Raw genomic sequence first — 27,956 nt, 5'->3', positions numbered from 1 at the left:
ATATATCTAAACATGTTAAGAAACAATATCTTACAGGGTTAATTTTAGTGATCTATACATTATTTATATATTTATAAAAAAGAGAGAGTAAAATGATAGGACGGACTATACAATGAGAAAGATGTGCAACATGGCGGAGTGTGTTGTTGGAGGATATCTGAGTTGGCTGTAAATAAAAAGGACTTCTGTATGCTGTACTGTACAACTGTTAGTGATTACACAGGACAGGCTATAAACATACAAGGTTAAAGATGCTTCTTAGCAGAGAATAAAAATATTAGATCCACAGTTTTTATAACTCACCTGCTCTCAGACATACAGTGGAACACATTCACGCTTGTCATTTGACACAGTTTATCAAGAGGGGGCTCCTTTTCACAGGGCACATTCAAACGAACACACGCAATCACACTGACAACAAGCACGAGCATACCAAGATAAGAATGCACACGCACATGCAAACACTCGCACACACACTTTGAGAGACAGACATCCACTGCCAATGAGTGATTGAGTGGGTGAGAGCCCCTCCCTGCCAGCGGAAAGAGCCCAAATCATCCCAAAATAATGTGCCAGCTTTGCTGTAAATCACCCTCTGTGCATGGTAACAGACCACACCCTTTCATTCCACCCACCTATCACCTTCTGGTTTAGGAAGCTACAGAGAATAGCCCCATCACCAAGAAGTGGTGGCACAGCCACGCCTTTTGTACAGGCAGGCGGGTGCTGTGAGGTCTGCCCCCATCCTTCCATAGAATTTAACCCCCTTTACTTCATCTAACTCTCAAAAATGCAACATCCCGGGCTTGGGCCACTCTGAAATCCACTAAAAAAAGCTTGATGTGCTGATCTGGAGACAGAGGTCAATGAGGTCAGAGGGCCTGACTTTCCAGGGCCTAAGATTTGAAATAAAAGGACTCCTCTGTAGCCTGTTATAAAGGCCTACTAAGATCAGTGTGTGATCCATACAGTGGACTGTAGATACAGAGTTTCTATTATGAAAACTATGTTTCCCCCACATATGAAGTCTAGTATGAAACTACCAACCTGGGTTTGTTTTGCTTCTCGGAGTCAATATTTCTGTCTCATTATGTCAGCATGATCAAGATCTTTTCAGACAGACATCTCAGGCAGCAAGTGGTGATAATGGACAATGGAGTTAAAACAGTGCTATAAGTTATATTTTTCTATATTGTTATCATTTCTACGCTGCTAATTATTGCAGTAATTTCCTTCCCTTAGGTAAGGAAGTTGTTTTCCTTTGCTGTTCCAAGGCCACAGAGAGTTTGGGGAGGAAGCTTCACTGGAAATCCCTCTCTCCCTAGGCAGGGGGTTTGCCTTTTTTTCCACCCTTAGCTCTGTCTATCAAGTTATCATCTTCTTAATTAATTTGGTCTTTCAGCTTCCAATTCTTTTTTTTTTTTTGTGCTCAAAAGGATGGGCTCAAATGCTGATTAGTAGTTATAGTAAATAATAAGTCTGGATAGTGAGAGTGGACTCTGAAGTGCAAATCTCAAATCTGATACCCTAGTCCACAAAGTGCCTCCAGCTGGGGCACTGCAAAAGGGCGGAGGATGCCATTCAACAAGCAGCAATTGTCTCTTGTCGCTACATTCTACTGTCCGATGGGAGGTGAGCAGTGCTGCGATTGGCTCCTCAGTCACAAGACGATGTGGGCTCCCTCACACCATGTTGTGGTGGTTGTTTCTCTCAATGATGTCAGATGAAGGGAGCAGCTCCTTCTTAATCGGGGAGGGCGGGGGTGTGGCCGGCTTCACCCTTGGCTTGAACAGGTCTGACACATAGAACACCTGGTGGACACAAAGTGAGATAAGATGTGAAAAGAGAACTAAACAAAGATTGGATTGTGTGCAAAAAAAAGTTTCGCAATGCTGGTTTAATGCAAATGGCACACAGTGAAGGACAGCCAAGTTACTGTTTTAATTTACATATACCGTGTTTAACTTATCTCATTTGATTTGACTATGCTTTAGTCAGTCTTACAGAGGCATTTCAAGGATGTCTGATTCCAAGATATGTGTGAAGTATTACATTTTATTGTACAGCAGAGAAGTCAGCCCTCTATTGGTCGGATTAAGTTGTAGAATAGTTTCTAAAAGTGTAGATTCTGGTACAGGACCTGAGCTTGAAATATGGGAATGAATAAACGGTCTGGCTTGTAGATATCTGAAAAAGTGTGATGCTGGTAGACTGTATTTATTACAAAGCTGTTCAAATGATTCTAGTTTGGCTGACTATAAAAAGGTCCTTAAAGCAAGTTATTCCACTTTTGCGACACTCCATAAATATATTATCCTGATAGAAGGTTTAAAGACATGGACACAAACAGGCTAAGAGGGGAAAAGTCATGGAGATGTGGAGATGGGCGACTTTAAAGTGGCAGTTGGAGGGGTGAAATTAAGGAAAAGGCTGTTAAAATTCACGCGAGCAGCTCATTCCTACATCTACTCTGATCACATGCTGGATATAAATATAAATGTTTATTCTGGTCATAAACAATTGCTTCAGTGGGGACTGGTTACTTCTAGTTCTAGTTCTGTGACAAGTGGCATCATCCCAAGTAGAAAAAAAAAGCATATCAATCCCCGCACACATCATCATGCTACTGTCAAACAACCAGCCACAGGGTAAAAGACAGATTTTTACCAAAAAAAGTACCTGTAGCTTTTCAAAACTTTACAAGGAAAAATTGCTTTTATAACCCACTAGCTTAAAAATTTTAAGTGCTAAAGTTGTGTACCACTAGTGCTGAGACATTTGAGTGACAGGTAGGGTGCTATCCAGGTCCCTAGCTGTCTTTAAGCTTTATCACAGCTAATTCAAGCCTCCAAACTGAACCTCTTGACTGTGTTTGTTATTCTGGTGCTTTCTATTTTCATTTGAGTTCAAGGCTCCAGTTTTGGAGACTGAAATTCTAGTATTTAGTTTGCATGTAACTTAGCATGAATTAGCAGGTATCTATGTCTGTGCAGTGCACGCATACAGTCTATGTATGCACCTTAGAACTACATCCTTTCATTCTTGAAATCAAGTCTTCAAAAGAGGTGTTCTCGAACCAGTGACTACATACAATCTATGCTCGATACAAGAATATTAACATGCACATGTATTTTCTTATGGGCGGGATGTTCTTGAGAAATGTTAAAGTGAATTTTGCATTATATATCTTGATGTCCCAATGAGAAGTCAGGGGTATCTGCAGAATGCAATGTGGGCATCGGCTAGAAGATGATCTGCTCCTAAACCCAGGTTTTTTCTTTTTTGTTGGATGAGGAATGCCCTTTGTGGTTAAAAAGCATCTGTAATCTTGATACTTTTTAGTGACAAGGAACTCCCTTCTGCATTTCCTCCACCATGTTCAGTCCCAGACTGGCAACACTGAGTAATCTGACTGAAGGTAGTGATCTTAGTATTGCTCACTCTAATATAGGAGGGATTAAAAAAAAAACAAAAAAACAAAAAACTAATTTGGTGGTGAATAAAGGAAAGGAGAAAAAAAATAAGAAAAAAAAGCTTTTCATAAGATCACAATGACATCATATGCCAAACAGGAAAATGGGGCAAGAGTGGACAGGAAGTGGGCCCATGGAAACTCTAGCCCACTGTATCAGTGGATTACCGTTTCCACTTACACGGAGCAGAGGTCAGTCATGAGCAAAACTGGCTTCAGCTGTGGACTAACACACACAAATACATGAAAGCACACACACATAATTGGCAGGTACAGCAGCTTTTCCTTCCATGATGCCAGTCCGGGCTGAGTGAATGGCCTGTGCGATGGAGTCCAGGGGGGAGAAGCTCCCATCAACACTAAACTATGTAAAAGGGAACCTTTACTGGGAACCAGCAGTACAAGGAAATAAAATGAATATTTCCCTCAGGGATTTTACATGGATTGGAAATGATGCTGTCATATGGAAATTGTCTCAAGGGACAAACAGTAGCCAGTTTAGTGTTCATCTGGGTTTTCTGCCCAAAATACTTGACATGCAGTCACTGATCTATTTATAAAACAAAAAGTGTCCCATTCTCCGCTATTTAAGCTTGATATTTCCAGACTATAAGGACACTTAGCGACATTTGATAGAAGGGCGATATGTAGAATGACACCTTCATAACAGATGGGTGCTTTCATGGACTTTAAATGGCCCTTGGTGTATACAACAGTTGGTTTGGGCACTGTGTCTTAAATGCCATATTATAAATGCTATGACTCATAGAGTGTTAATGGATATGCGGCCATACAACTGAGGTGACTCAGAGATATGGGAAACTTTCCATACTTATCATGGGGATTTCTCATGGCCAGCTACATCAGGCCCTGTTGCTACATGATTCAAGACCAATCACACTTGACCTTGACCTACCCTGTTGGAAGGCTTATCATGACCACACCACTTCCTTTGCATAATATACACTAATGCACCTAAAGCATCTAGCCCCATTGTGCTGTATAGTGCATACACAGCAGTTTGGTGTTTTTTCGTGACAACTGCATAAAAAAAAACTTTTGTACTTTTAATCGCATATCTTTACACACAGTTAAAAGCAGAGTCACACAGGAAGTTAGCTAAGTCAGTGTCTTCTATTACTTAGAAGAACCTGACATATATAAAATGTTTTTTATTAGTTTGCATGCACATGAAATCAACTTTAATTATATTATAACCACACATTTTCCATTTACACCAGAAGAGTTCGGAGGAGCAGCTACAGCTATTATACAACTGCATAATTCTAAGAATGTTATCAGTCAATGGCATCGTCTCACACTTCAAGCACGTATCTTACTGTAAATGTCCCTGAACAGATAAAAATTACAGTGTAGGCTATCTGGTGGCACAAATAGAATTCCAAATTTACATTTAGGTTATATCTGTTTACTTCCTGTTTCTATATGAGTTCATCGGGACCACACAAAGACTGCTTCGCTCTCTGAGCGCCTTGGTTTGTTTTTTCGGGGGGAGTTTTATGCCTGACCTGACGCCTTTTCGCAAATGACAACGAACTTAGAAAAACAAATAAACGCTGCCCCCTTCTTCCTTCCTCATCACAGCTGGTTCTTGTTGGATTCAGTCGCCTTGACCTTTATTACAACTCATATTGAAAACTGGGTCACTGTGTCTTATAGTAAGTACCAGGTGAGACAGTAATACTTCCTGTTGTGGTATTTTTAAAAACTATGGGTGTATTTAACTCAGAGACTTTATCTGTGTGCACAGACAACAGGGTTTAAAGCAGCACTTTACTTACAGTAAAGCACAAAGTAAAGTCTACAAAGCCACAGTATAACACATCACTACATCTGAATGTGTCCATAAACATTTGAATTGTTCATTTACCGGCAATCAGTGGGGGTGCACAGCGATGAAAGAATTAACTGTAGCCCATAACAATAACATCCCGGCACAACACACATCTTTGCAGTGAGTCAGCTAAATTTATTTGGAAAGGAAGATGCTGTTTCACAGTATAACAGTATAACAGACTAGCAAGAAAATCCACTAATTCGTCTCATTTTTTCTTCACTTCATCAAGTCAGACCTTTGCGTATCATGAAGTGACTGGAAAATCACATTTTCATGTTGAAAGGTTCAGACTGGATTAATGGACTGCATACCATGAAACTCCTAAATTCTTTTACCTTCTTCATCATGATTATTCTTCATTTTACATTTACAAAAAATGATTAAACTTGTGTAGTTTCTAACTTAGAATCTAAAGATCTTAAAACTTTCTGCTGGCATCTGAAAGCCACACAGGCTTTACATCTTCTCTGTCCTGCCTCCACTCATCTCCTATCAGGCGCTTTCTGCTCCACTGCTTACTGAGAGGCAGAAAGCGCTGAAGTAAAGTACTCACAGATGTGTGTTTCTACTAAAACCTGGCAAATCAGAAGAGGCGTCACGGATTGTAAAAGTAACCTCACTGCCTTAATCGGCAGGGGTTTGACTGTGTGCGCATGTGTGTGTGTGTGTGTACATTATATGTGTTGTAAGTATATGGACATGAATAATGTGTCTGTACGTCTGGATTAAGCTGTCTCTCTTCATGCAAAAGCAGAAAGTTTGTGGGATAGTTGAGTTGGATTAAACCCATGCTCATCCCAAGCCAAGATGTCAGACAAGGCACTTCTCTAGTCACTTTCCTCCCTTCACTCCTCCCCCAAATTTGCCAATTCAGAGTTCAATGCGTATATTTCTAAAAAACATAATTTCTTTACTTGTCAAGGCTGATGTCGTCAGAAGGCTGCTCCCAGCTGGAGGAGAACTGGTTTCGCCAGGCCATTACAGTTATTGTTTTACTTGCTGGTTTCTGCTCATGAATTCTAATCCAGGTATTGAAGGACTGTGTGTTATTCTCTGTGTGTGTTTGTGTGAGTGTCTTTGTACATTTTAGCTCTGCCAAGGTCTGCTAGGCGCCACTACTGAGGTCTTGCTCAATCTTATGAACCTAACTTTCCACTTTGATGATTTGGATCCTGTCGAAAGGTAAGTGTGTGCGTGCGCGTGTGTGTTCACGTCTGTATTTTTGCCACAGGCAGCAGAGTTTAGCTGAGTCCTGCTGTGCTGATAGAACCAGAGCCACCAAATAAAAAACCCAAATAATTAACAGCCTCATTCCTGTTTCAAAGGCTAATCCTCTCTCCCCTCCCCTCTCTCTCTTTTTCTTTTTACACACCCCCCCCCCCCTTTTTTTTTCTTCTTGACCCAAATTCCATTTTCCTTGGCTCCATCTAGCTTAGTGTAATGACGAGGGTTATGAAAATCATCTGGCAACTCCTGTGACAATATGTCACTAAAGTAGCAAGAATGGCTGTAGAGTATGGAATCCCACCAAGAGGCAAAGATTCACTCCAACACACACACTCACGAACACACTTCTTAACTAGGGCTTGGCTCCAAGCAATGTGTTATTCATTAAAGGGAATCAGATTGTCCTCACTTCATTGCCTGCTCCGTTTCTCCTTTTACCAAAAGCAGAGAGAAGAAAAAGTGGAATAAGGAAGATAAGTTGAGGCAAACTTTATTTGAAGACTGCTTTGGTTGTAGGATCCACAATGATCAGTTATAGAAAAGGTGTAAATGTCAGACACTCTCCCTGTTTCTAATTATGTTGCATTTCTCGTATGTCTCAAATCGTTTGAATGTATTGTGTGGTGTTGTGTGAACTCACTATGCAGTAGGCCACCAGGGCTCCCTGCACAAATCCTGCCAGGACATCGGTCGGGTGGTGCTTGTGGTCGGACACGCGTGATAGGCCAGTGTAGAAAGCCATCATCAGCAAAGTGAACTGGAGCAATGGGCGGAGGAGACGAGCGCCACGCCATGTAAACCTGGACTGTATGTAGAACTGGAAGCAAGGAGGAGAGAAGAGAAGAACCAAATTTAATATGCAAAACTGTGCACATGCTCTGACATAAATTCCCTTCGACAAACAGAAAATGTTCTGTGTATTTGGTGTAAAACATATAACCTAAATTATCAGAAGGCAGTAATAAACCCTCACACACACCTGACTAGTTTTCATAAAAGACACTAAACGCTGCCTTTATAACCCTGCACCTGTGGTGTCTGTGTGTGTATATTATTACTGTCTGAGAGGTCTAGACTGACTCAAAGTGGGCAGGCGCTTGCCAGATCCGTAGAGAAATACATACTGTCTTCTGAAACACACACACTTGACTGCATGAGACCCGGACATGACTGATTCATGGTTCAAGATCCCAGCTGTAAAAACAATACAACCACAGTATGCCACTGAACACACACACACACAAATACACACACACACACACACACACGCATATATATATACATACCATGCCATGCATGCTTCAACACTTGGGATGAACTCTTTACCCTCTTATAGTGCAAACAGAAGACAAAACGGATGCACCCCCTTACACTCCGCCTGCAGCCCATTTTCTGGGTCATGATGAAGACAGGGGAGAACCAAAACAGGAAAAACTAAATCCAAGGCCACTTTCAGTCACTTACACAAGAGCAAAGTCATACACGCTCTTGCTCTTTTTTTATCCACTTAACATGCACAGCAGTGAGGTCAGCCCAGGTTCCTCAGACATCCTGTGTTTCTCCACCACTCATACCCCTGACTTCCTGTCTCTCACAACCAGAGACAGAGGGCCTGGGAGGGCGAGCCTCAGCCAAGGTCTACCCAGCCTAGACCTCCATACTTGTGTCCTATAATCAGTCAGTCTAACAATTCCTGCAGACAGTGCCGGCCTGCAACCCCCAACCACTAGCCCTGGTAGGTGTGGACATAAAGCTCTCTCACATTTCCTCTACGACACCCTATCATTGTTCTTATCCTTACGATAGCTGAGGAAACGATCCCTCCCATCCCTTCTGTTCTTGTTCTCCTCCTCGCTGGCAGGGATGTTTAGACTTCAGGCTTCCTATACAATGGTTGTCAGGTAGTGAGTTAGAACTACTGATAAGAGCTTTTGACTGACGTAATGTACCTATGAATGAAACCTAGCTAAAAAAAACAACAACTTTGCACAGCCTGTGAACCTTTTCAGTTTAACAAAGTTTTAATGAAGGATGTGGGAACAATAATGAAAACTTGAACTTAGTCAAAACATGAGATATTACAACCTACCAGTCAGTGTGCCCATATCTAATTCGAACACACTGAGGTAACCCAAATAAGCCAGTCCAAGCCTGGTTCAACACACTAAGTCACACAAAGCATGTGAGAGCATTCATGATCATCTAAAATAAAGTTCAGTGTCTCCTCTTTAAATCCAACATGACCTCTGCCTTTTTAACCGAGTCTTGTTCCCAGAATTTGTCTTGACTAGTTAGATATGAGGAAAATACCAACAAAACACAACAAAAGGAATAAATTCCCATGACAGATGGAGCCAAAAGCGACACAAAGTCTGGTGGTTTCTAAAGGAATCCAGTAAGATCTTCTCGCCTTGTCCCTCTTGCACCAATTCAGAGTGAATGTTAAATTAAAAAAAACATGAACAAACACAACAAAGTGAGAAAGAATTAGAAAGCAAGGTCTCGCTTTACATGCGTGCCCCATTCTCCTCTTTTCTTTTGGTTCACACCATGTTGTGGCACATTAACACAGCTGTGGTTAGAGCCATTTTTAACTTGAATACAAATATTGTCTTTTATTTAACCACCAACATGCATTCTGGCCCAGAAACAGTGAGATATCGTATAGTCACAACTAACTCACGCAAACACTTCGTTTTCTCATTCTGAGAATACGCAGATGTTGAGTGTGCATTAGCCAAAACAAAAGATAGTTCAGTGGCACACACAAATGCACGCATATGCTTGTTTTCTGTGGCTGTGGTGTTGCTGAACAGCATGCCATGTGGTCTGCGCCAGTTATGGGTGTGCTGTCTCTGAAGCCTATGATGCTGTTAAGGCACAGCTCAAACCACATCAGTCAGAGATGCAGCACTGAGGCATGCTTGTCAGGAAATTAAGTGCTTCAACTTCACTAAATGCCAATTAGCAGATGAATTGAGGTTGTGAGAAAGAGGACGAGGTGGCAGCCCCAATGTGGAAATGACACTTTCAAAGTGGAAAGCGATGAGTGAGCGAAAGCACCAAAGAAAAGAAATATGTATGCCACTAGAGGCTTTGATGAGGAAAAAGGCAGCCTTGATAACCTATTTTCACTAGAACGGTTGTGCAAAAAGCAACATTTGCATATGAAGCTGTTCCATCTTCTATTTATATTCTATTCATTTAATTGTTTTAAGTATTGAGTATTAATCCCTGACATTAATTCTTATTAGCTACCACGTGTCCTCAACTGTCAAACTTCTATATTCTTCATATTCCTTTGGTTTTAATTTAGAGTTTGGCTCTTAGTGACGTCTACAAGAATGCATATTTAGGCAGACTTCAAGAGGGGACTTCTTTGAGTGGAAAAGCAGCAGTTTCCTTTTACCACTGCGTGGGCCTACTTTGTGGTCTTTGTTTCAGGACGGTTTTGTATTCAAAAACATCAACTACAAGCTGTTCTGCCTCTTTTCAACTCCACTCATATTTGGACTGATGCTGGCAGTCCTGAGTTTACCACAGCTGGAACATTGGTCTTTGACTAGTGTGTCACTGTGTGGTCTGGATGCAGCACATCTCCATTCCCTTGCTACTTTCCCCCTGCGTTTTATGCAGTTCTTTTCCTTCGTCTGACCAGAGTGCAGCTGTAGGTTCACCCAGAGGCTGGGAAATACCCACAGCAACCTCTCACTGCACTGCACTGCAATCCACTATAATACATGGGATATTCAAGTGTCTTCACTCTGAGAACCAAGACCACCTGGTAACCAGGCCAGCCAAATCCAAAACACTGACTCTATTCTTAAATCCCTGTAGCATACAAGGGAGATTAAAATTTGTGGTCTGTAAACAAAGGAAGAAAGGGAGATGATTGGGATGTGTGTTCGTGTGTGTGTGTAGCTTGAAATGCCTCTGGGGTGCTAAACCCTACCAGACACCCACAACAGGTGGACTGAGAGAAAGATGTGGAAAGGGATGAGTGAGAACAGGAAGTATGCATGCAACTGTTTTGAAGAAAACAGGTGGAGTGCATCCATCCTTCTCCCCAAGGAATTAAAAAAAGAGTATAAAAATGAGTGAGGAGATGAAGAAGAGGAGGTGGAGCAGTGGATAAGAACAATGTTTTTCTCTTTCTTCAAGCAGTAAATCCCCTAATCAGAGCCCAGCCTTGTTTCCATAACTCCATCTATGTGCAAATCATTGTTTCTCTGATTGTCAGCATATGTGTGCCTGCATGAATGTTAGAATATCAGAGCTTGATGGTTACTTACACACAGGTAGAGCATGGTGAATAACGAAAACGAGGCATGTCCTGAGAAGAAGGATTTCCTGTGGAGAGAAACCGTAACTTTTAAACTCTGAAGGAGTACATTAATAAACATATTATATTCTGTTCATACTGTGTGTGCATCGTTGTTTACACAAACCTAGCTTCCTGTACTTCACTCTCTTCCCCAGTGCAGGTATAGTTGGTGATGTACCCCAATGAACAGTTAATAGTGGAGAAATTTGGTCTGCAAACATCTAAGAAGTGGGGTCTCATCCGACCTACAGACACCTTGGCAATGTCTGTGAATGACTGGCTGATGGCGCAGCCAAAGAGAAACACACCTATCTGCAAGATGACACACAACAGTGATTAGATAAAGCAGATGACTGTAACTGATTGTTAGATAAGAACTATCTCCATTACTGTTGCTATGGTTTTAAGACTTCTACACTTACACAGCACAAGTACCTAAAACAATAATGCTGGCAGATTTATCGTACACAGGATATGAGTTTTTAAAATGTAGCATGCTATTCTAAGACCAAAAATTTTGTGGCTGATGTAAACGTTGTATCGCTAACAGATTTTAACAGCTGTTACTAATTATGTCTTCTGAGTAATTCACTACACTCAGTACTGTTTTTGACTTCCTCAAGAGGCTGGTCCAGAGACCACAGAAAGGTCTCATATCACTTCAGTTATATTGCACTGAAGGTTTATAATATTTTTTTGTGTTGATGCAAAAAACATGTTTCCTATCCCACTTTTGAGATAATGTTTTAGTTCCTTCAAAACATTCAATAGCTGTTATTAGAATTTACAGTCGACTATGTGCCTTACATAAAAATTACATACATACAATGTTAGGTTTGGCAATAAAATTGAGATGTTTAAAAAAATGCTTTACTATGTAAGAAATTATTAGAACACGTATGATGCCAGTCAGATGCAGAGCTGACCTGCTTGTAGAGAGCTGCAACGTAGGGATTCCCCACAAATGACTTTGTTCCTTGGTGCAGCTGGTGAATCCTGTAGCATTCTCCAATCACAATCTAAAAGGAACATTTTTTTCAGATACAGCACACAACACTCATTACAATTTTTTTAAGACGTTGCCGAATCAAACAGCACTACATTAGTTTCAGACACATAAAACCATGCAATAAAATTGTAACTTTTGAGTTATCATGCAGGAAATCTAACTCAATTCCAGGTTGAAGTAACAGAGAGATTATGAAGGATGTAACAGACAGGAAAGACAGGACAATAAATGGTGCAAAGTCACACATAAACAAACATAAAAGATGAGCATGGCCTGCCTTTCCCTCAGGCAGTTTGAATATGATGTGAATGTGAGCAAAGGTTCAATGATATGATCCGGTCTTCCACGTCGGATGTAAAGAATAAAAAAAGAAAGTGAACGTCAATGAAAAAGGAAAACAGGTATCTATATAATTTTTTATGGAGCTTTAGTCCAGTGAGCTTATTTTGAGTCCTGTGGTAGTCTAACCAGGAAATGCTGAGTAGAGGTAAGGCCTATTGAAAAGACCTCATCTATAAGGGGCTTGTGCGCCAAGTCATGCCTTGAGGCACAAAGATGTCAATTAAGTCTGTACCACCTGGGTTCCTGGACTAATAGACCAGTTGCTCTTTCCTTCTTCTTCCCACAAAAGGCTTTAGTCTTCTGAATAATTTCTTTAAAAAGTATTTACCTGCACATCGTTATGCCTGCAGACATTGTGAATGTAAACAGCACTATGTGCACAGATGAATGTGCACACATTCACACTGCCTATGGCAGTCTTTCCACACAATGTACCCTCGTATTATTAGCTTCTTTTACTGTGTACATGTACTCTTTGTGTGTGCTGTTAATCTTGACAAACACATCTATTCTGGGTATTAGGTGCTCAGCTCAGCTCACAGCCAGGCAAAATAAACGTGGTGGTGTACTGTATGTTTGTCTGTGCTATTGTCATTGAATTACTCAGATCAGAGGTGGAGATTAAAACCACAGGAGGCTAATACAGGCCACAATTGTTTATTTTTGTTGCCAGCATTCAAATCTCTTCTCTTGTTTCTACCCCCTGTCTTAGTTTATATATCTGCTTGTATAGAGCATCTCTGAGTATCCCAGAGAATCTAATCTTTTTTTTTTAGATCATCGTTATGCATGGTAACTCATAACTTCTAACTGTGGAAACAGAGTCTGCCAGACATGAATCTGTCTGACCAGCAGGGCTATTGGGATTTTCCTTTCAACAGAGATAAACAAGAGACCCAAGTGGAATCTGCTACCACTGCATGTATATATGTGCATATATGCATATCCATGTGCCTGTGCCAGCATGGGAGACAGCGCGTGTGTTACAGGAATGGTGTCGGCATGGCAGTAGACGCCACTAATGGAATACAGCTGTGTAAGACACGCCAGCTTTGCCCACACGTGAACATGTGAGGGAGCTAACTAACACAAGAACAGGGTCCTGGATCCAATAAGCAGAAGAGCTGAGCTGGTCCAGCGTGTACGTGCGTGGGCGCCCACTAAGTTGATGGCACAGAGGCGACAGCGAAGCAATGTTTCAGTCTGGGAACTTATGAGGGGGCTGTGCCACATAGGAGTCTGGGGGCTGTAAAGATCATTTAGCTTGACCACGTGGCAGTAATTGTCATGCACCCCACCACAAGTCATTATAACATGTTTCCACTAAACTTGACCCCCTCTAATCTGCTGGCACAACACCAGAACCATTCCCGTTTTCTGGAGCACGGTTCCAGTCATGGGAATTTCATGCTGTTGCTAACTAGTGAGACGCTCGAGGCTACCAGTGTGGTAGCGAACAGAGCGCTGACATATTTACCAGTAGTAATGTACAGGGCACAGAGGGCACGGAGTCAGCCATGAGAATGGAGTAAGAGCTCATAAAATCTCTTTGGTATTTGGCATGCAGGCATCAACACACATATACACCAACATACACTTCCTAATATCGCTTGGGGGGCCTCTCACTACCGACTGACTCACTCACTTAGTAAAGTAATAAAATGCAGGCCATTATAAATGGCTTGGAAAAAGCTCCTGAAGAATGAAGTATTAAGAAGAAAGCATTATAGAATGGAGGGGGAAACAAAAAAGCACATTTAAAGGAAAAAACTGGAGAATTTTAGATAACACTGCATGATAAAAACAAAAATTTGATGAAGGCTCTATGTTAGGTTTGGGACTATGCGTTTTGGTTTCTTAATGATCGTTTTCTTTTGTCTTATGCTTTAAATCCAGCTTCTGTCTGCTCTACCTAAAACACTGACTCACTCCCCACCAAGTTCAAGAAGATCCCGTGTTAAAAGATGTAGATATTTTGATGAGTCATCTTTATATAATCTTCATTCCAATATTGACCAAAATGCATTATTTGTTGCAATAAATAAGCAGCCCCACCGATCTCTGTACTTACTGGGGATATTAACCGGATATCAATTTTGCGCCATAGGAAGGAATCCACACCTTGAGACATCTGGTGTATGTTCTTAGCTCTCCAGTTGACATTGTGAAGCTACAATCTGCACGATTATGACTTAACAAGAGAATACCGCCTATTTACTATTTACAATACTGAAGCAGCGCGGAACTTCCGTTGGTCTCTGATAGCTGCCTATGGCTCTATGTGAAGAGCCACTTGTGACAGGGCCAAGGTGCTAATCCGGTCCAGACGATCTGATTTTTCTTTACTTTCAAAGATCTTTAGTGAAGATCTTAGTTCAGTTAAACTATATTCATAGATTAAAAATCCACTGAGCTATAAGACCTTTTGCTTTTTGGAATGTCAATAAATGTATGATGTTTCCAGAGCCAAAGTTAAATAATTTAGACCTCGACGTTAACCAAAATAGCCATAATGATGATTTTTGTCACAATTGAGTAACCCTACTATGACGTATCTAAGAGTTTTACAAGGATTAAACCAAGGGAGGTGTAAAGATCGACTTACGGAGAAGATGCCAATAAGAATGCCAACACCACAAAGCACAGCATCACTAATGGTCTCTCCCTCTTTTCGCGGGTACCGGATGGACTCGTCCGAACAGTAAAACCCGCGCTGGTACGGCTGTATGGTGCTAGTCTCAATGATCAGGAAAGGCAGGCTAGCTACAAAAGACACAAAGAGAGAAGGACAGGAAGAGGGAGAGAAGAAAGAAATAATAAAAGCACCAGGTCAGTTACACAGACACAAACAGGAGAGAACGGCGGGAGCACAAGGAGCATGCCGGCACTGGGGATCATGGGATAGCAGAAGTGGTTGGGGCTTAAGGAAGTCAGATGGACAGCTTAGAGCAAAGGAGTGACTGTTTTCCAAAATCAGATGCACTTGCAGCTTCAGAAAAAAGTTATATAAGCCTATCTAAACTTTGGTAGAGCTTATGTAGCAGAGTCACTCCTTCACAGCCACCTTCATAAACCTCGAGCCCTTCCTATTTCCGCCTTCAGAGTTTCCCATCGCCAAGTGCTTTTTATGTCGGATGGACTTACGGACACCGCAGGCAGTGTCAAGCCAACAGAAATGAGGACTGAGGAAGGTACGGTGCTTCTCTTGTAGGGGTAGTACAGGCTGGAGTCGCTGCAGTAAAACCCCCTGTGGTAAGGACGAATAGCGGTACGATGGAGTACCAGGGCTGGCAGCATAGCTACACACAGACATACACAAACACATGGATAGCTGCATGAACCTATGCAAATACATGAGCCGACTCACAGTCACATCTAATACGGGGAATCATACTGTCACATAGCTCAGTTTACTTACCTGTAAGCTGAAGAGAAAGTATCATTAGAAAACAAATTAGAAGACAAAAACCTTTCACAGGTGTGTGTGCTCACAGTAAACAGTCTGTTTACTCGACAAACTGTCTCCTGCTGCTCTAGTTGACAGTGCGACAACAGGCCATTGAGAACTGAGCTTTATCCTGTAGCTTCACTCATTCCTCACAGAGCAAACACACACTCACACTCAAGGCTATTGGTTCATTATTAAAGAAGAAAGAAACCAATCAACAGGGGGATATTGTCAATAAAGTTTGCATAGTTTTAGGGAAAAGAGTTTCAAAATATCTAGTAAAGAAAAAGAAACATTTCTGGGACATCCCTCTTGTACTACTCCTTTAACACTCCATAACAATCTAAAGAATTTCACAACTAATAACAATGCAGGGCCATGATTAGCCATTAGTAAAAATTCATTTTGATGTCTGCTTTCCTAACCAGTCTCACACACATGGACTAATATACTCCTGACAAGGGGGAAAAGAAATACACATCTCCAAATCAAAGCAATACAAATATAGGCGTGTAAACGCTGGCTGGGACTTTCAAATTCTTCTTTGAGGGATTTAAAAATGTGTGAATACCAAGAAAAACAAAAGAAAGCCCACCCAAATCTGGAACATTTTTTGCATAAGAACATGTTCTCATGCAAAATGTGAGCTATGTGTTCACAGTTGCTCATAAATAGAGAGAAGTCAAGACAAGAAGGTGTCCTGAAGACCCACATCCAGACACACCAACATATACATTCAATGTCAGACTGCTCAGAAAGTAGTCCCACATGTGGTTCATGTGGTTAGCTCACATCATGGTTTCCTTTGATGTTTTGGTTTAAGATCCAGGTCTACTCATGAATGCTGCTGAGAGCCACAGCTGTCTTCTCGCCAGTGATGGGTGATGAAGATCATGTTACCGGTCTGTACTGAGGAGCACAGCACTCAGATGAACTTCACGCAAACCTCAAAACACACATTCTTGTGCATGCCTCCGAGAGAAGCACACTCAGCTTTCAGACTTGCATAATGAAACCAAAAGAAGACAGTGTTGTCTCAGGTGCTCGCCAGATCAATGTGTATATGTTTAAGCCATGTAATATAGCTACAGTCAAGAAAAAAACATTTTTTCTTGATTTTATGCTGTTTTGCTTCCTCTGAAGACAAATTTTGCCAGCAGAGTTTAAAGCGTTTTTGTATTATTATAGCTGATTTTAGTGTGAATTAAGCTCTTTTTCTCATTGACTCTCTTTCCACTGGTCAACATAGGTCAGCAGATGTAATGGTCACTGAAGCAGACACCTGCACAAACAGCATGCAGAATTCATCAGGGCACTGGTGGGCCCACACAAGGCTAGCCCAGGCTACAGTGGTGTCTGAGAACCATGTTGTGCATACAACAGGAAGAAGGAGATGTGGGTGAGCACAGAATTGCCCAGGCAAGGCAGGGCGGGACGATCAACACAACTTAAGATGAGGAGATTCGAGCGTGTTTCTGTTCATACAAGACTTTCAGCATAATCTGCCTGGGAACTTGGCTACAGATACTTTAAACAAAGTGAGAACCGTCACATGTTAACTCTAGGCATAAACTGGGGTGTGTTGGGTAAACAGTCAGCCTGGAAAATAAAACATTTCCAAAAATCAGTTTCTGGTTTCTCTCACAGCATTCCCTGTTTTTCCTGGGGTTTTGCGTTTTTCTTCCCCCTTCTTTCCTGTCTTTCTCCATCCTTCCATGCTGGCCTGCTTGTGGAGGGAGGATTCACATGCTAATGAGGAGGCATGAAAGAAGTTCATGGGCTTAACAGACACACTCAGACAAAAACACACAAGCTAACCAGTGCTTAAAGGCTAAACCGATGGGAGAATACCATGGGAAACTCGGGAGTTGACCAGCTGAATGACTGAAAAAGTAAAGCGAGATTGAGCAATTGAACACCTCGACACTACCTATTGAGAAGTCATGAAAGCCTCTCTGTCTGCCCGCTGCACAGCCTTGAGATGCCAGGCTCTTTTGCGCTGCCCACCCACCCCTCCATGCTGTCGCCCTTAAAGCACCCTGTATGTTGGCATTCTCCTCATACCACAGTCAGTCCATGAAACTCTCAGCACAAATTCAAAGGCGCACCAGTGTTAACCCTATGTCACATCTGAACCTCCTCTACAAACAGTGGCGTGAAGATATATGACCCCTTTTCCCCAAGAGCAAATGACCTTCGGGAGACCTGCTGACCCACAGAGAGAGGAAAAGTGGTGGAGGAGTGTCAGAGGAGGGAAAAACCAAGACAGAAGGGAAGGAAACAGAAAGAAGTGGGATGGGCTTTAGCAAAGACCTGTGGTGCATCACTGAATTAAAAAAAACAACTGCTTTACAAGTTCTGTCAAGAGGTCGCTTTTACGCGACGATGCAGTTCATACTTCAACTACCGAAACAGAGGAAACATTCATTTGAAGAAATTGTGTGTGTGCTTTGATAGGAAATGAGCCTTACACACTATTAAGCCAAGGAGCTGTTTTTAGCACACAAACTGGCATGTAAAGAATAATTGGGGTCTAAAAATTTCCTCAATGGCGAGCTAGAGAAAGACAGGGAGGGTCTGAAAGTATGAAGAATTCAACAGGGGAAAAAAACATAAATGCACTCACACACACATAACCAAAGTGGCTGGCTTAGTGAGTTTGGGAACAGTTCTATTTGTCTTATCAGATCCTGTCATGCACTTCTCTCTTCAGAGAACCGCTGCAGACCACTAAAGACTTACCGCAGGTCAGAGAGAGAGAGAGAGGAATTCCTTTGGCTGGTTGAATCTGTGTTTATATGCAGAGGTCATGGCAGGGCCTGTGTATGTATGTGTGTGTGTGTGTGTGTGTGTGAGTGAGAGAGCGAGTAAGGGCACTGGACTTATTTTCCATTCGTAAATCCACTCACATGCTCACGCTCTGCTGCCTGCTGGAAATGACAAACACATGATAAAAATATGTCCACGTGCGTTTTGGTTGGGTTGGGGTTTTTAAATGTATGTATGTAGTTTTCTTTGTATGCGATCGAGTGTGTATGTGTGCGCATTTGTTTATGTGACTGAGATTATCCTTCAGGCGTCCGTTTGATTGGCTTTGGAGCTAAATTTGGCGTAGTCAGCGAGAGCTTCGATTAGCAGGGCTAAGACTGATTTTTTTAGTAAGAAAAAAAAGGATTTACTTTATCAAAATGTTACATAGCTAAAATGAAGAATTTAGGGTTTTTAAACAGTCTTCTTTACTATACAGTTCAAAGTTCCTTGAGACTGCAAGGCAATGATCATGAATTTGCTATCACTTTCTTTTCTTACCTTAAGCCTGGCTATACTTGGCACAACAGGAAACAATTGTTATTCCAGTGCCAGCTAAAGCTCTACATTGCTTAAAAGGTTAATACCCTTTGACATTGCACTAATATCCCTGTAGAACACCAGCGTGTATGTCGAGTCCATGGTAGCGAGGTTCCCGCACTTTGGTTCTCATGACTTTCTCACCGTTCTGGGTTTCTATTGATATTGTAATAGGTTTTCATGGCTTTCAGAAGCAAAATTAGAATGATATCGTTATTTTAGTGAGTGATGCTGATTGTCAGCAGTGAGTGTGAGAGGTAAATGGGAGGCGGAGCAGGGCAGAGGAAAAGGTATTGTAGTCTGCACTAATGGAGGATTTCCTCCTCCTGTCTCTCAATAAGCAATATGTGACTCGTTCTAAGAAGGAGTGGGAACAAGGACAATTCAGAGGAGGGTTAGAGAGGGCCGGGTCTATAGTGTCTATAGTGTCTATAGTGGGTTGTGACTCTATAGACTGAACAGTCAATCAATCAAACTGTTTAGTCGCTTCTTCTCTGATTTTTCTCACCTCTATTTTAGCAGATCAGATAGCAGCTCCGCTCACTTCCGTAGCTGAAATCTGCATGTCGCACCAATTATTGCAACATGCCAAGTGCAAAATGCAGTCTCTAAATATGTGGTTAGATTTACATGGATTCTGCGATAACAAATTTTGGACAATTTAAGCAATCTGTGACATTTTGAGCGAATTAGTAACAGGTTAAAATGTTTTCTTTTCTGTTAAACTAAGTGGAACTTTTTAAAAACCTATAAACAACATGATCTTTGCCTGTGTGGACATGTCAAAGCATTTATATTTTTCAGGCTACTGAAGAAACTCTTAATACTTTTATAATTCTGATTTGTAAATACCAAACGACATAATCTGCATTTGTAAAATGACATTTTAAAGTGCCCTACATTGCTAAAGAGAAGTGTGGAGAGATATTATCTTGCGGTTATTTGATATGTGTGTGAATGAGAAGGAGTGTCTTTCTTTATGAGCGTCCTTTAGTCCGGGATTGTTGATGAATGAATGCTCTCATCCAGCTGCAAGTGACATTGCAATTACACAGTGTGCATGTGCACTATAAATGGGAATTGTGTGTGTCAGTAGTGAGACTGTGTTTGTAACGCACACAGTTTGTCATAGTGGCAAATTTTCTATTAAAACAGTGGTACATAGTGTATTTTTAACTGTTTCTATTAATTTATTTAATAGTAATTCCAGTCTCAATCTTAAGCTAAGTGTTTACAGAGGACACATATTCATTATCATTTGTACTGTCACCCCTGAGGTTTTAAAAATGGCATGCCAAGCAGATGCCTCGGATGTTTTGAAATTTGTCACACATCAAACACTTTACAGTTAGGCAAGCCCACCCAGTTAGCCCTATCTTAAGGTCACTAAAGCCATGAGCAAGACTATGTGAGGCTTTCCACATATTTAGAGATAGTGTGCATACATTCAAGACAGATCCCGGAAGAGCAAAAGGTCATAGGTGAGAGATGTGACATAACTCTAGGATTATACTATAGCCTACAGGATCCAAATGTCACTGTGACGCTGTGTATTGTATCTTCGAGAGTGTGCGGTTGTGTGTGTGGCTATGTGGGTGTGAAAGTGGATTACTGTGGTTTCACTGGCGACTTCAGCCAACTTCTTTCTGAAAAAATTTTAAGCCGTCGACCACAAAGGGCTTTAAAAATGTCCTCGCAATCCAAATAAACAAACTCGGCTCCATATAAACCACCCGTGCTTTTACCATACACATAATCACTGTTTAGGAAACATACGTTTATAAACGCGTGCACAAACATGCACCGATACAGATGTTTGGCTCGAGATATTAGTTTCTTTGTTTCCACAGGTTGCTGATGTGTCTCACGCATGTACAAAGCTCACAATTACACAAACACAGACGCACACATAGATACACAGGAGTGGCTGAGGTCAGCAGAGTGGTGCGCAGAGTGAATCCCTTTTTCCCCCCCTGTGTGAATGCTGTAGCGACCGGGGGGCCGCTGGCTGAAGCATGTGCTTACTCAGAGAGATTTTATTCACAGGAATAAATGCCTTTTTACACACAGGCATCTGTTGGGACACACTCTAGGGTCTTTTACCAGCAGGCACCTGTGTGGGCAACTTCTGAGTGCTGCTGCTGGCCCTGTGTTGCTTTTGGCTTGTAAGTGCATTTGTAGAGATGAAGAGAAATTCACCTTTGGTCCACATCAGAAACTAGGGAATGCGAGAGGATATTCATAATTTGTTTTAAAAAGATCAGTTAAAAGTCATGGAGACTTATTTAATGCTTGGCTGCACTGTCAGCAAAAAAGACAAATGCACAGCTGCTCCAATGAAGAGAAACATGAGCACCGTCCAGGGCCAGATCACGTTATCTGGCTGGTTGGTTAGATGGCTGGCTAGGCGTTTCTCAACGATTGCCATAATGGCATTATTACCCCTTGGGACAAAAGCCTGGCTGTGCAGAGGAGGGCTATGGATTCTCTGAAACCTGATGCTTCTATCTCTGGGTAATGCTCCCCTGAACTTAACACAAGACTGTCTTCTCATTCCAGCTCACCTCAGCTTATACCCCAGACCATTTTTTAATAACTGTGTACACAAGATGTTAAACTGCTGCTACAGTACAAATGTAAAGCATGATGTTTTCTAGTGTTACATGGATCCTCTTCAGCCAGGGCGCTGCTCTGTATGTAAACAGGATAGAGCTCAGTGGCTGCAGCTTAGATAAGGCCTGTGCCATTAAAGATGCTGAGCTGATTACTACACAGCTCTGAGCAGATAAGCACTACAGCCCACAATCCAGTCAACAATAAAGCTAGAAGCAGCAACAGCCATAAACCACTGATAGATAATAAAGCGATCTTGAGTACCCAGTAAGAAGCTTCTTACGCCCTCTCATCTCTCCCTCATTCACTTATTACCCCTCCCTTCTATTTCATCCTCCTTCAGTCTGCCACTGGTCTGTTGGTCCCTGTTAACGAAACAAAGAGCGCTGAGATGCATCAAAAGGGGTATTGTTCTCTCCGAAACAGAGAAATCGCCCTGACCCCCATCCCTGGATGCACACAGCACACACACAAATACAGAAGACTGTATATGCAGTAAGAGAAAGTGACAGACAGAGGGGCCTGTGTAACAGCAGGAAGCAGGCCCAAGAAAGGATATTGTGGGGGGGGAAAGAGATTTAATGAGGCCCATAACTTCAGATCATCTGCCGCTTGCGCTCTAATTTACATTAAAGGGCTAGTGCCATTGTTGTTCATCACATGTTGACTAATAGAAGTAGAAATAGGGTCTAGAAAAACACTGGGTTAAATCAAAAAAGTAACTGTGGAAAAAGTAGAAAGTCTAAGAGTTAATTTCCATGGGTGTAATGGGCAAGTAGATGTTTGTTGCCCACATGCAGAATTCTGTGAAATATACATTTACATTTCTTGGTGAAGGCTAAAACACAAGTTTAAACACATTCAAAATTGACTGCTAACAAAAGCTTATTGTAAGGTCCTGCCCAGTAATCCAAAATGACTTAAATAAGCAGTTTGAAAAGTGTTTATATGAGAGGGATATAATCATAGATGAGACATGAGAATGAGAGGCATTACTACACTATTGTTGTCAAAGCGTAAACTACAAGCTGGTGTCTTTGTTTTATTGTGCAATTTGTGTGCCAGGATGGCGACAGTATAAAAAAAGGTAAAGGAGATGAATGTGTCTGGTTTGTATAGCAGTGTGAACAGCTACAGGCAAATTGGTCAAGCTTATGCCTTCAGCTTGCCCACGGGAGCCACATGGGACACAGGTCTATAAATCGAGCCACACATGCCTCACACATGCTACCCACAGAGTGAATACAAAATGCTTCACCCTTCAGGCTATATGGTCCATTTAATGACAGCTCTGGGTGCCCTCTCTCTTATTCCCGAATCCCAAAGGACACACATGCACACGCTCACACCCACGCACCTCTAATCACAGCCCTGCTAAGGCACATACCCCAGGGGTTTGGTGGTTAACTCTTGCACCAACAGAAACCCACCGCATGTCACAATGACAGTCGGAAAATGTTGCAGACCTGTCTGGCATTGATGCCACTGGTGCTCTTCATCTCAACATGCACGAAAAACATAGATCTTCCCAAAAATGTGCACTTATATTAGCATCTTATCTAGGAGAGATAGTAGCCCTAGGCTTCTGTTGTCAGGGACATCTGCTGATCTTTATCTTCTGCCAGAGGACACTCGTCACCTCGTCACCTTCTTAAGAGCCATAACCTCACCTTGTCCTGAAGCCGCCAACAAACACTCATCACAGGCTGGGCACAGATAACATTTAGATATCATAACGACAAAAGTATAGTCGAGTAATCAAGCTATGTTGTGTTATGATGTGCAAAGTGTTCTCACAATAAACACTCAATCTGATTACTGTCAAAACTAAATCCTGAGACATATTCTTCTGTGCATGTCTATTAAGTGTCTGCTGTGGGTGACACATGAGTGTAACTAATGTCACACAAAGAGCATTGCAGATATTGATCATATGTGAGTCTGACCTTTCACCTAATGTCTTAAACAGATCCCAATAAATCCCAGCCAAATATATTTCTAAGAACATGTTCATGGCTCCCACCTCTGAAAGACTTGTGCAGAATCCCTGAGAATATTTACCCTTGGATTAAGGTCAGCATCTTTGGATTGGAGCCTGTGTTTCAATTTCTCTGTGATAGACTCACATGCTGCTTCAATGTAGTTTTCTAACAGACACAGACTGTATAATCCATGCATATCAATATTCTTCTAATATTATTTTGTTCATTATTGATCTTTCCCTTGTTATTCTGAGACTATTATGAAGACAGAAGACTGGCTCCGGTAGAGAAGGAACACGGGGAAGGAATGGAGATAGATGTGGAAATGGACTAGGAGGCAAAAAAAAGAGACAGGATTTCATTTCACAACCACACCCACCTCCGACCGACACTACCTTTCCGTTTCCCACCCTTTCCTGAGCTCCACTATACACACACACTCTATATGCCCCCTGGTTCACTTACTCCCAAAATTGCACCAGATGTCCCATCCAGAGTCTTTGGGCACAGAGCTACAGCCAGATGAAGAATTTGTGAAATTCTCAAAAATATTTGTAGAGCGGCTCAGGATTGAAGTGGCTGAGGCCTGGAGAGGTGGAGGTTAAACCTCTCTGACTTTAATGAGAGGCTGTGTGACTGACTGCTGTAATGTTATAGCAGCTGATGGGAACGCAGGAGTCGAATACAGAAGGGTTAACGCTCCGGGGCCAGTTATGAAGCTGATTCCTCGAGGCCAAAAGGTTACGCTCTTCTTGGCTACCTGTCTGTGATTTGTGGAAAAGCAGACCGCTGAACACCTGACTGTATCAGAGCTCCAAATTTTGCAATAAACACATAATTAAACGTTTTAAAACATTATATATATAGTTTTTTGCCTCACAGATCATCATAAGGAGACAGATCGTGATCCTTTAAAAGAAGCATATATAGAGTCAATGAATCCATGTTTATGTTTTACAAAAAGACCGCTCCATCCCAAACCAGTTCTGCAGAAGCAAACACATAAAGTATAATCCCCTGTGCATTGTGTAAAACTTAATCATGGTTTAAGTGAGACTACTTTTGGATGCTTGGGTTCCAGAGGGCTCTAGTCTGCGTCTCGTTGCAAAGTGTTCTCACAATAAACTTTTTTTTTTTTTCAAACAGCCAAGAGAAGACTATTGGGCAGTGAGGGAATACGAAATTCTGCGGTCGAGTTTGTGTATTTATAGTGAGTGTATACTGTTTGTGTGCACGCTCCTTATAGCATTGCTAAATCAACTCGACTGCTCTGTAGGAGTGGAACCTGATCCAGAGTGAAATCAGCAGATGACGGTTGCGCTCAGCTGCCAAAACTATATGCCGTAACCCTGGTCTTGGTAGTTGAGTGCTGGAGAGAATGTGAGTATGCTTTTTCAATGCCTTTCTAATCTTGCTGTACTTTTGCATTATCAGTTTTCTTCAGCAAAACCAACTGGGATGGCTTCTTCATTAAACATTTAAAGATGTTTTCTTTTGTCCTTGTGTGCAGCTATAGATGGTCTCAGATGTCTTTTATGCAGACACTCATTATCTGCGCCTAAGGGTGTGTCAGTTGGGCGCATTAACATCCTATAGGAAGATGTAACTGCAGAGACTCTGCGTGTAGAGCCCAGCTGGCAGAATAGGAACTAATTAAAGGTAATGAGATACTTATCTATTTCCCAGTTTTAGTAGTGTACACTACTTTTTAGCCATAAACAGGCTCAGAACAAAAGCTATCAACCATTAAGCATTCCGCTGAGCTCTTCGACAACACACCCGCATTCCTCCTTCCTCATTCAGGATGCCCTGATAACCCTCCCTTTCTACTGATCTCTTCTCCCTCTCTTTTAACCCCCTCCCCAGTCACCCCCTCGCACCAAACCCGCAACTCCCCCCAAACCCCTGAAGTGGGCCAACCAATCATCACTGAGCAGCCAGATTGTGTTTAGCATAACAAAGGAGAATCTTTGTAACCATTTGTTACTGTGTTCTTACATGCATTGTGTGAGTTTACAGGCATACATGCGTGTCTGTGAGTGCGTGTGTGTGTCCTAACAAGGCAATGGAGAACTGTCTGTAGAGCTTTAACCAATAAAGGAAGTTGGTTTGTGCAGGAAATTCAGTCCACATGTGATCAAAGCTCATCTACAGTTATATGAGTGCAGATGAAACAGTGTATCTCTGTCTGGGGTTCTTTAATAAGAAAACTAGTATAAACCCAATGGAAAACTTTGTCTGTCAGCGAGCTTTGCTTCTACCTCACAGCACTTATGTGGAGTTAATGTGCACCATTTGTAACATACTGGATGATACAATCCAGCTCCTGTGTGGTAGTGTTGCATACTTCATCGGTACTTTACTGGTTCCTTTATATTGCGCTATTGGTGTGTCTCCCACCTGCTCCTCTAAAGCCCGGTCAGCCACTGGTCCCACTTTTCGATCCCTCACTCAAATTGGAGAGGCCTTCCCCTACCACAACACATGCTTAAGCAATTATTCCACGCATTCCCCTGGACAGAGAGGGAGAAAGAGAGCCAGAAAGAAAGAAAGAAAGTAATTTGAAGTGAAGAGATCAGGGGCAGCTGGCCAGGGATTGGCAAGATTCTAGGAGTGAATGTGTAGAAGTTAAGCAGAACTCCCGTAATCCTTTTCCAAAAAAGAGAAAGGGGAGATGGGGGGAATGAAAATAGTGTGAAAAGAAGGGGGGGGGGGGGGGGGGGGGTTACTGGCGCTCAACACTAAAAGGACTGGGCTACAGTGACAACAGCCAAAAACAAACCAGCAAAACAACACACACACAGACACCAGACACACATACACAAAGGCAGCACACTGAATCTGTATGGGATGCCCACTGAACTTAGAACTAACACACATTAAAATTTCTGTGGGAGCAAATGAGAGCTAATGCAAAAAAAACCCTGATGTGACATTAGCTTTGGGGAATGTTTTGTGAGCTGTTAGTCAGTATTTTAATTACACTTTGATTTTTACTTCAGTCACCTTGCAACTCAGCCTATGGCCAGCTTTAGCTGGACTGATAAACATGTTCATCTGATTTGGGGTCAGATGATCATCGTTATCAGAGAACAGACTGGGGGAAGTGGTGGGTGTTGTCTGGCTATTTTTAAGGGCAGGTTAGAACACTTGAAAATATTTATGCCCAAGGCATGTTGACAACTGATCAATTACAGTGACACTCCATGGACTTTGAAATGATCAGTATATTACCCGGTGACAGTTATCTCCGATGAGAGAAGCTAGTCACCTGTCTTGACAACAACAAAGAAAAGAAGTTTTCTCTTCTTCTCAGTTTACAAACTGATTGTGATTCTGGGGTGAATTAAAGAAAATTAAAAGTGCGAACTCCTGAAATGTTGTTTGATTTTTTTTTTATTCGGCACTTCCACTGCCCGGGGGTGTTGCGTTGGTACTGGATGATAAGGGGATGTAGCAGCTGAAGTTGTTTTGCAGTTACAGATAACGGGCAATACTTTTAAAATGATAATACTCTTATTGGCAGACTTGAGAAAAGGCGGGCACCGTTTATCTATTCTAAAGATGACTTTTATTGTGAGTGCAATGTGCAGAAGTTTCTGTCTTCACTTTTTTTTGCATGTACTCTACAAAAGCTGATGTGAGATACGCAGTTTAAATGGTAACAGAGAGGAAAGCATCGTGTAAACATATCTGTGTGAACTTACCAAGTAGAAGGCAGAAGACATCGAGCACTATTAGCACCTTCTTCTTACTGTTGTCAACACCATTGTTGTTATTTAACGTAGAGGTTCCTCCGTTCCTTGTTTCTTGAGCCATTGCTTTCTCATACATGTAATTTTGCATTTGATGAGTCCCCGTTTCAGATCAAAATCCCACACCGCACGGTCTATGAAGAAACTGTGTCAGGCTCTCAAGTCCTTGGAAGAAATGTCATGCAAAGCAACGGGAAACAAACTTCCCAACTCGCAGCTCTCTCGGAGTTTCTGATCTGTTTATGACTCGCTCTCTCGTATTTCAGTTTTACAAAATAATTAAAAGTCAGATGAGTAGTAGGCTAAATGGAGAACTGACCCGCGGCACGAACTTAGTTTTAAAAAATTGCCTGCACTGGTACTGAATGGAAAGCCCGCTCCCCTTTATCTGTCTTGTTTCAAAGACTTGGAGTGAGACTTGCGTTGCGCATCGACAGCCGCTCTTGTTATATCAATCCTTCTTCTCCTCCTCCTCCCCCCGCTCTCTTAGTTCCCACAGCAGCCCTCCTCCTCTCTCTGCTAACGAGTAATCGTCTCCATCCCTGCTTGAAAAACTTGGAAGAGTGGAGACCAGCAGT

General features: G+C 41.9%; 1 protein-coding gene across 2 annotated transcripts; it reads right to left on the bottom strand.

The window, feature by feature from the left end:
* Nucleotides 1–27,910, bottom strand: plpp3 (phospholipid phosphatase 3). 2 transcript variants are annotated; one of them, XM_085399435.1, is made up of 7 exons: nt 27,331–27,910; nt 14,838–14,995; nt 11,808–11,900; nt 11,006–11,193; nt 10,850–10,907; nt 7,198–7,374; nt 1–1,811 (listed from the first exon to the last, which is right to left on the bottom strand). In XM_085399435.1, exons 1-7 carry the CDS (start codon nt 27,467–27,469, stop codon nt 1,683–1,685), a joined length of 942 nt encoding a protein of 313 aa, XP_085255561.1. In that variant the 5' UTR covers nt 27,470–27,910; the 3' UTR covers nt 1–1,682. The 2 variants fall into 2 exon arrangements, with proteins under 2 accessions (XP_085255561.1, XP_085255562.1); XM_085399436.1 differs by lacking the exon at nt 14,838–14,995 and adding an exon at nt 15,377–15,531 and having other exon boundaries at nt 27,331–27,909.
* Between the last annotated feature and the right edge of the window lie 46 nt (nt 27,911–27,956).

This window comes from Rhamphochromis longiceps, linkage group LG23 (genome assembly GCF_057381845.1).
Source record: "Rhamphochromis longiceps isolate RC_006_pf linkage group LG23, R_longiceps_female_GT1.1, whole genome shotgun sequence".
In the NCBI taxonomy this organism is placed as follows: domain Eukaryota; kingdom Metazoa; phylum Chordata; class Actinopteri; order Cichliformes; family Cichlidae; genus Rhamphochromis; species Rhamphochromis longiceps.
This window is presented reverse-complemented; position numbering and strand designations above follow the sequence as displayed.

What these genes read in the sequence shown, in the direction of transcription:
- plpp3 (XM_085399435.1), bottom strand. Translation starts at nt 27,469, where the DNA reads ATGCAAAATTACATGTATGAGAAAGCAATGGCTCAAGAAACAAGGAAC. An exon ending in TTCTTATTGGCATCTTCTCC is followed by an intron (nt 11,901 to 14,837) that starts GTAAGTCGATCT and finishes TGTTCCTTTTAG; the next exon opens with ATTGTGATTGGAGAATGCTA. An exon ending in CCCTGGTGGCCTACTGCATA is followed by an intron (nt 1,812 to 7,197) that starts GTGAGTTCACAC and finishes TGTGTCCACCAG; the next exon opens with GTGTTCTATGTGTCAGACCT.